The sequence below is a fragment of the Oncorhynchus mykiss genome, chromosome 19 (genome assembly GCF_013265735.2).
Source record: "Oncorhynchus mykiss isolate Arlee chromosome 19, USDA_OmykA_1.1, whole genome shotgun sequence".
Lineage (NCBI taxonomy): Eukaryota > Metazoa > Chordata > Actinopteri > Salmoniformes > Salmonidae > Oncorhynchus > Oncorhynchus mykiss.
This window is the reverse complement of record NC_048583.1, coordinates 60,881,876-60,891,253: the sequence shown is the minus strand read 5'-3', so window position 1 is coordinate 60,891,253 and position 9,378 is coordinate 60,881,876. Positions and strand designations below refer to the sequence as shown.

The following is a 9,378-nucleotide window of genomic DNA, read 5'->3' as shown; positions in this document are numbered from 1 at the left end:
AATACCCCTACTTCCTGTGGCTATGGTATTAAATCAGCACCCTCAATACCCCTACTTCCTGTGGCTATGGTATTAAATCAGCACCCTCAATACCCCTACTTCCTTTGGCTATGGTATTAAATCAGCACCCTCAACACCCCTACTTCCTGTGGGTATGGTATTAAATCAGCACCCTCAATACCCCTACTTCCTTTGGCTATGGTATTAAATCAGCACCCTCAATACCCCTACTTCCTGTGGCTATGGTATTAAATCAGCACCCTCAACACCCCTACTTCCTGTGGCTATGGTATTAAATCAGCATCCTCAATACCCCTACTTCCTTTGGCTATGGTATTAAATCAGCACCCTCAATACCCCTACTTCCTGTGGCTATGATATTAAATCAGCACCCTCAACACCCCTACTTCCTGTGGCTATGGTATTAAATCAGCACCCTCAACACCCCTACTTCCTGTGGCCATGGTATTAAATCAGCACCCTCAGCACCCCTACTTCCTGTGGCTATGGTATTAAATCAGCACCCTCAACACCCCTACTTCCTGTGGCTATGGTATTAAATCAGCACCCTCAACACCCCTACTTCCTGTGGCTATGGTATTAAATCAGCACCCTCAGCACCCCTACTTCCTGTGTCTATGGTATTAAATCAGCACCCTCAACACCCTACTTCCCGGGGCTGTGTGTGAGAGGTATTTCAGGATACACTTTCTCCTGAGGTATGTCAGCAATGTCATCTCTGGATCAGCATGTTTCTCTGTTATCTGGAGAGATAACATATATATTGTATATCGTGTTATACGTGTACACATATATGAGATATATATTTCCAAAATACATACTCTGAACAGGCAAAATGTTGTCATGGCGATTAATTACGGATAAAGTTACTGAGATCGAAGAACCAACATAATACAAATATTCCATATAAATATATACAGTAGCAGTCAACAGTTTGGACACACCGACTCTCAATGATTTGTCTTTATTCTTTATCATTTTCTACATCGTAGAATAATAGTGAAGACATCAACACTATGAAATAACACATATATGGAATCATGTAGTAACCAAAAAAAGTGTTAAACAAATCAAAATATATCTTCAATTTTACATTCTTTGAAGTAGCCACCCTTCGCCTTGATGACAGCTTTGCACACTCTTGGCATTCTCCCAACCAGCTTCATGAGGTAGTCACCTGGAATGTATTTCAATTAACTGGTTTACCTTGTTAAAAGTTAATTTGTGAGATTTCTTAATGCATTTTAGCCAATCAGTTGTGTTTTGACAAGGTAAGGTGGTATACAGAAGACAGCCCTATTTGGTAAAAGACCAAGTCCATATTATGGCAAGAACAGCTCAAATAAGCAAAGAGAAATGACAGTCCATCATTACTTTAAGACATGATGGTCAGTCATTCCGGGAAATTTCAAGAAAATGTCTTTAAGTGCAGTCGCAAAAACCATCAAGCGCTGTGATGAAACTGGCTCCCATGTGGACCACCACAGGATTGGAAGACACAGAGTTACCTCTACTGCAGTGGACAAGTTCATTAGAGTTACCAGCGTCAGATTGCAGCCCAAAGAAATGCTGTTCAGAGTTCAAGTAACAGACACCTCAACATCAACTGTTCAGAGGAGACTGTGTGAATCAGGTCTTCATGGTTGAATTGCTGTAAAGAAACCACTACTAAAGGACACCAACAATAAGAAGAGACTTGCTTGGGCCAAGAAACATTAGCAATGGACATTCGAACGGTGGAAATCTGTCCCTTGGTCTTATGAGTCCACTTTTGTGATTTTTGGTTCCAACCGACGGTTCTTTGTGAGACGCAGTGTAGGTGAACGGATGATCTTCGCAAATGTGATTCGCACCATGAAGCATGGAGGAGGAGGTGTGACGGTGTGTGGGTGTTTTGGTGGTGACACTGTCTGTGATATATTTATAATTCAAGGCACACTTAACCAGCATGGCTACCAGAGCATTCTGCAGCTATATGCCATCCCATCTGGTTTGCGCTTAGGCTGGCTGTGTAAGGGCTATTTGACCAAGAAGGAGAGTGATGGTGCTGCATCAGATGACCTGGCCTCAACCTAATTGAGATGGTTTGGGATGAGTTGGACCGCAGAGTGAAGGAAAAGCAGCCAACAAGTGCTCAGCACGTGTGGGAACTCCTTCAAGACTGTTGGAAAAGCATTCCAGGTGAAGCTGGTTGAGAGAATGCCAAGAGTGTGCGAAGCTGTCATCAAGGCAAATGGTGGCTATTTTGAAGAATCTAAAATGTAAAATATATTTTGATTTCGTAAAATACTTTTTTACTACATGATTCCATGTGTGTTATTTCATAGTTTTGATATATTCACTATTACTCTACAATGTAGAAAATAGTACAAATAAAGAAAAACCCTTGAATGAGTCAGTGTGTCCAAACTTTTGTCTGGTATTTCCCCACATAATCATATACATACTATGATCAGTTAATTTGTGCTTATGGCGATAAATTAGAGTAAAAATAATGAGAATGAAGAATTAAGATAATAAACGTTTCCCGTAGTGTTAAACATATTTTAGCCATTATATTTCAAATGCACAATTATCAAATGAAAGAAATAATAGTTGTGAATCTTACCTTTTTTCCATTGACAAAGAAAACAAGTTCATCTCCGCTCATGTGGTGATCCGTCAGATTATTCCTGTTAGTCTGCTCTCCGTAGGTCAGGTCCGACATGTTTAGGCTAGTGGTTTGTGGGCACTCTACTGTTGTCAGTGAAGACTGATACATTACCTTGTGACAATGAATATATTCATTCAGTCACCCTGTATCTCTCTCTCTCTCTCTCTCTCTCTCTCTCTCTCTCTCTCTCTCTCTCTCTCTCTCTCTCTCTCTCTCTCAAACTTTTAAAGTTTAACTCCCTACGTCCGTCTGTCCCTTTTCCCTCTATATCTCTGTCGTTATGTGACTAGACAAGAAGATATAAGCGTCATAAAAGGATAAAGTCTCCAACTTTGGACTGAATATGAGGAAGACACACAGTAAAATCATGTGTCACACGAGATGTGAGGCGGGAGATGACATGAGACACACACGTGATAGCATGTTATTGATTATCGATCAGCCTTGTGGTCATGCATGGTGAGTAGTGTACTCATGAGGTGGCTGTCTGTCACTGACCTCCCGTCCTGTTTTTCTTTTGGTTTTTCAGACCAGACACCTTCTTAATAAACATTCACTGACACTAAAAAAGAGCTAGGCTTGGCGTGAGGCGTGTGAGACAGCTAGAAGTATGGACAACACAGGGGAGAGAGATGGCAATGCTAAGATTAAGACATGATGTATTCTTTAAAATAGATTAATGAATCAATGAGTCATATGCCAAAAGAGAGTGAGAGTCAGAGATGACAATTAAATGTGTCAGAACAGACAGTGTGATTGTTTTTACATTTTATTGAATAGACTTGTAGTTTGTATCAAGAGTTTTGTTTCTTGCATTTGTATTTAAATAAGTATCCAGATAATAATTTTATCAGTTTCTCATAGCAGGAAAATAATCCCGCAGCAACAGGAAATCTGATTTATTGTGAGGCTTATAATTAATGGATATTTTGCTAGGGGTAGGTATATTTTTATTTAGGGGAAATCAAATCAGAAATGTTAAAACATAAATTACCAATTTGAGAATCTTTTTAAACCTTGAATAAACTGCAAGTTTTCAGTTCCTGCAACAACAGGAATTGATCAAAATAAGATTTAATTTACTTTAGTTCCTTCTCACGCAATGCCAATTTCACGTTACTCATAGACAGAGCTCTAGGATCAGCTTTAACTTCACACAAATTCTAATTTATTCCAAGACACAGATCTAGGATCAGGGCCCATATCCACAAAGCATCTCAGAGTAGGAGTGCGGATCTAGGATCAGGTTTGCCATTTTTTAAATCTTAACGAATGAGACTATATAGACAGATCCTAGATCAGCACTCATACTCTGGAGATTCTTTGTGGATGCAGGCTCATGTTACATTCATCAAAAGCCTTAAGTAGCCACAGAGTATAGCTCTGACTGTTACCACTAGAGGAGATAGAGCAACAATCTAAAGCAACAAACCGAAAGCAAAAAATCGTTAGAATGTCCTGGATAGACACGTCCCGCCAGCCTCCCGAGGTATTAAAGTGCATACAGTAAATGTCAGAGGTTATGACTGTTGAGGTCAATTAAGGCCAGTTTCATTTCAACTGTATTGCAAACAACAGTACATGATGAAATGAATTGGGTTTGGTGTACTGTAGAGTCGTCAGCTCTACGCTGTTGTCCAAAGTCCTCCTGTATCACATAAAATTGGATTTCTCATATGCTTCAATAAACATCAGGTGTAGACTAACTATGAAATGCTTTGTAAACAACAGGTGTAGACTAACTATGAAATGCTTTGTAAACAACAGGTGTAGACTAACAGTGAAATGCTTTGTAAACATCAGGTGTAGACTAACAGTGAAATGCTTGGTAAACAACAGGTGTAGACTAACTATGAAATGCTTTGTAAACAACAGGTGTAGACTAACTATGAAATGCTTTGTAAACAACAGGTCTAGACTAACTATGAAATGCTTTGTAAACAACAGGTGTAGACTAACTATGAAATGCTTTGTAAACAACAGGTCTAGACTAACTATGAAATGCTTTGTAAACAACAGGTGTAGACTAACTATGAAATGCTTTGTAAACAACAGGTGTAGACTAACTATGAAATGCTTTGTAAACAACAGGTGTAGACTAACTATGAAATGCTTTGTAAACATCAGGTGTAGACTAACTATGAAATGCTTTGTAAACAACAGGTGTAGACTAACTATGAAATGCTTTGTAAACAACAGGTGTAGACTAACTATGAAATGCTTTGTAAACAACAGGTGTAGACTAACTATGAAATGCTTTGTAAACAACAGGTGTAGACTAACAGTGAAATGCTTTGTAAACAACAGGTGTAGACTAACAGTGAAATGCTTTGTAAACATCAGGTGTAGACTAACTATGAAATGCTTTGTAAACAACAGGTGTAGACTAACTATGAAATGCTTTGTAAACAACAGGTGTAGACTAACTATGAAATGCTTTGTAAACAACAGGTGTAGACTAACTATGAAATGCTTTGTAAACAACAGGTGTAGACTAACTATGAAATGCTTTGTAAACAACAGGTGTAGACTAACTATGAAATGCTTTGTAAACAACAGGTGTAGACTAACTATGAAATGCTTTGTAAACAACAGGTGTAGACTAACAGTGAAATGCTTTGTAAACAACAGGTGTAGACTAACTATGAAATGCTTTGTAAACAACAGGTGTAGACTAACAGTGAAATGCTTTGTAAACAACAGGTGTAGACTAACTATGAAACGCTTACTGACGGAGACTTACCAACAAAGCGGCAGCGTAGCCTAGTGGTCAGAGCGTTGGACCGGTAACCCGAAATAAGAATTTGTTCTTAACTGACCTGCCTGGTTAAATAAAAGTCAAATAAATAAATAAAAAGCAAATAGAAAAATATCAGGAAGATAATAAAAACACGATGAGTAAAGATAACTTGGTGCCAGTACCGAGTCCATGTGCAAGGGTTCGAGGTATATCTACATTTAGGTAGGGGGTAAGGTGACTAGGCAACAGGATAGATAATAGACAGTAGCAGCAGCGTGTGTGATGAATTAAAACATGTTCGTGTCAAATCGTGTCAATGCACAATGTCCAGGTAGCTACAGGGGATTCAGCGCATTCAGAAAGTGTCAATGCAGAGTGTCCAGGTAGCTACAGGGGATTCAGCGCATTCAGAAAGTGTCAATGCAGAGTGTCCAGGTAGCTACAGGGGATTCAGCGCATTCAGAAAGTGTCAATGCAGAGTGTCCAGGTAGCTACAGGGGATTCAGTGCATTCAGAAAGTGTCAATGCAGAGTGTCCAGGTAGCTACAGCGGATTCAGCGCATTCAGAACGTGTCAATGTAGAGTGTCCAGGTAGCTACAGGGGATTCAGCGCATTCAGAACGTGTCAATGTAGAGTGTCCAGGTAGCTACAGCGGATTCAGCGCATTCAGAACGTGTCAATGTAGAGTGTCCAGGTAGCTACAGGGGATTCAGCGCATTCAGAACGTGTCAATGTAGAGTGTCCAGGTAGCTTACAGCGGATTCAGCGCATTCAGACAGTATTCAGACATGCTTACTGTTTTCCGCATCATTTCCCCACAGTGAAAAAAAGGGTTAAAACAGGTTTTTAGAACATTTTGCAAAAATAACAACTGAAATACCTTATTTAGATAAATGTTCAGACCCTTTGCTATGAGACTTTAAATTGAGCTCTGGTGCATGCTGTTTCTATTGATTATCCTTGAGATGTTTCTACAACTTGATTGGAGTCCGCCTGTGGTAAATTCAATTGATTGGACACACCTGTCTATACAAGGTCCCACAGTTGACAGTGCATGTCAGAGTAAAAACCAAGCCAAGAGGTCGAAGGAATTGTCCGTAGAGCTCCGAGACAGGATTGTATCGAGGCAGAGATCTCGGGAAGTGTACCAAAAAATGTCTGCAGCATTGAAGGTCCCCAAGAACACAGTGGCCTTCATCATTCTTAAATCCCTACGGTGAAGAATGGAGGTGGCAGCATCATGCTGTGGGGATGTTTTTCAGCAGAAGGGACTGGAAGACTAGTCAGGATCGAGCGAAAGATGAATGGATCAAAGTAGAAAGAGATCTTTGATGAAAACCTGCTCCAGAGCTCTCAGGACCTCAGACTGGGGCGAAGGTTCACCTTCCAGCAGGACAAGGACCCTAAGCAGACAGCCAGAGCCCGTTTTTGAACCTGATCAAACATCTCTGGAGAGACCTGAAAATAGCTGTGAATAGCTTATTGACATTCACCTGGACTCCATCACCTCCTTGATTACCTGCCCTATATATGTCTCTCCCTTTGTTTCCTTCCCCAGGCGTTATTGTTTCTGTTTCATGTCTGTGTGCTGTTTGATGTTCGTGTTTCTTGTTTTGAATTATGTTTAGTTCATTTAATAAATTATTAATTCGTTGAACTTGTTTCCCGACTCCCAGCCCACACGTTACAGAATAACGCCTCACCAAAAAGAAACATCAGGGAGAGTTTTTTTGTTTTGGTTTTGGAGGTAATGTCGGGTCTGGGTTCCACTGCCACAGCACCCAAGGATGCCTCAGCCGGCACTTCAGGCTTTCATGCCTCAGCCGGTACATCGGGGTGTCAAGACTCGGTTGGCGGGTCAAGCGTCTGTTGTCGAGTCTACCGAGGATGCCTCAGCTAGCTCATCTTGGTAGCCTCGGCAGGCTCCCATGCCACAGCTGGCTCGCCAGAATCCGGCGCTTCAGGCTGCTCGTCAGTTTCCTGTTCCTCTAAGGAGGCGACCGGTCCCTTCCTGATCCCCGGGAACGTCCCTCTGATCAGCGTCCTGCGGCTGAAGCAACACGTCGGAGAGGGGGTGCTGTTTCGTCTGCTTCTTCTTCGCTGCTCTAGGTCACTGGGCTAACGTGCCCCAGCCTGCTCGACAGGTTCCCGCGCTTCGGCAGAGGTGGCCGGTCCGCCCGAACAGGGAGTGGAGCCACCTGCGGTGGAAGTCGTGACGCAAGCTTTAACAAGTGCAGCCAGACAAGATGCTATTTATCGTGTATCTGTAGAATTGTACATATGATTTGTGCCAGAAAAGTTACCAGTCAACCATGGCTCTGCACACTGTCTATTGAATGAGAATACTTACGTTGACACTCTAGTCACTGTACCCTTTGGTCTTTACTCTGTTGGTCATGCAGCAACCGTTTATCTTCCCTTTTCCACCACAAACACACACACACACACACTCACACACACACACACACACACACACACACACACACACACACACACACACACACACACACACACACACACACACACACACATACACACACACCACAGATTGGAGAATAAATACTGGAAGTGAAAGCAGGAGGAAGGCGATGATCCTTACTCATCCTCAGGAGGCTGCGTGACACTCAGGGTGTTGTTGTGTGGCCTTACTTTGGTGAACGTCTTGTACCCCTCCAGAATTGGTCTGTAACCAGTACAGCGACACAGGTTCCCAGTGGGGACAACAACAGTACAACATTACCTGGCTCAAACCTGTCATTGATGTGTGGTTCAAATCGGTCTAAATTTCAAAATGTACATTGGTGAGGGGAGATAGAAGGAAAGAGATGAAAAGAAAGAGAGACAGTTGGAAGTGAAACAGAGAAATTGACACATCCCCTCAATTTAATACAGGAAAATAAAATATTAGCATGAATTACCACTGTGACTATTACTGGAAGCTTTAACTTGACCCAGGAGTCATACTGGAAGCAATGACTTGACCCAGGAGTCATACTGGAAGCTTTAACTTGACCCAGGAGTCATACTGGAAGCAATGACTTGACCAGGGAGTCATACTGGAACCAATGACTTGACCAGGGAGTCATACTGGAAGCAATGACTTGACCAGGGAGTCATACTGGAACCAATGACTTGACCAGGGAGTCATACTGGAAGCAATGACTTGACCAGGGAGTCATACTGGAACCAATGACTTGACCAGGGAGTCATACTGGAAGCTTAAATCGACCCAGGAGTCGTACTGGAAGCAATGACAATACCCAGGAGTCATACTGGAAGCAATGACTTGACCCAGGAGTCATTCTGGAAGCAATGACTTGACCCAGGAGTCATACTGGAAGCAATGACTTGACCAGGGAGTCATACTGGAAGCAATGACTTGACCAGGGAGTCATACTGGAAGCAATGACTTGACCAGGGAGTCATACTGGAAGCAATGACTTGACCAGGGAGTCATACTGGAAGCAATGACTCGACCCAGGAGTCATACTGGAAGCAATGACTTGACCCAGGAGTCATACTGGAAGCAATGACTTGACCCAGGAGTCGTACTGGAAGCAATGACAATACCCAGGAGTCATACTGGAAGCAATGACTTGACCCAGGAGTCATACTGGAAGCAATGACTTGACCCAGGAGTCATACTGGAAGCAATGACTTGACCCAGGAGTCATACTGGAAGCAATAACTTGACCCAGGAGTCATACTGGAAGCAATGACTTGACCAGGGAGTCATACTGGAAGCAATGCCTCGACCCAGGAGTCATACTGGAAGCAATGACTAGACCAGGGAGTCATACTAGAAGCAATGACTCGACTAGGGAGTCAAACTGGAAGCAATGACTCGACTAGGGAGTCAAACTGGAAGCAATGACTCGACCAGGGAGTCGTACTGGAAGCTTAACTTGACTCAGGATTCGTACTGGAAACAATGACTTGACCCTGGAGTTGTTCCTGTCAGTT

General features: G+C 42.3%; 1 protein-coding gene across 2 annotated transcripts in view; it reads right to left on the bottom strand.

Annotated features, from left to right (window-relative positions):
* xdh (xanthine dehydrogenase) overlaps positions 1-2,890 on the bottom strand; it is a 48,834-nt gene extending 45,944 nt beyond the window's left edge. The window contains exons 1-2 of one of the 2 annotated variants that reach the window (XM_036955272.1): positions 2,630-2,890; positions 707-764 (exon numbers count right to left, since the gene is read on the bottom strand). In XM_036955272.1, coding sequence (XP_036811167.1) covers positions 707-764; positions 2,630-2,782 — 211 coding nt within the window. In that variant the 5' untranslated portion in view covers positions 2,783-2,890. The remainder of the gene's footprint in view (positions 1-706; positions 765-2,629) is intronic. The other variant, XM_036955273.1, reaches the window with a different exon arrangement.
* Between the last annotated feature and the right edge of the window lie 6,488 nt (positions 2,891-9,378).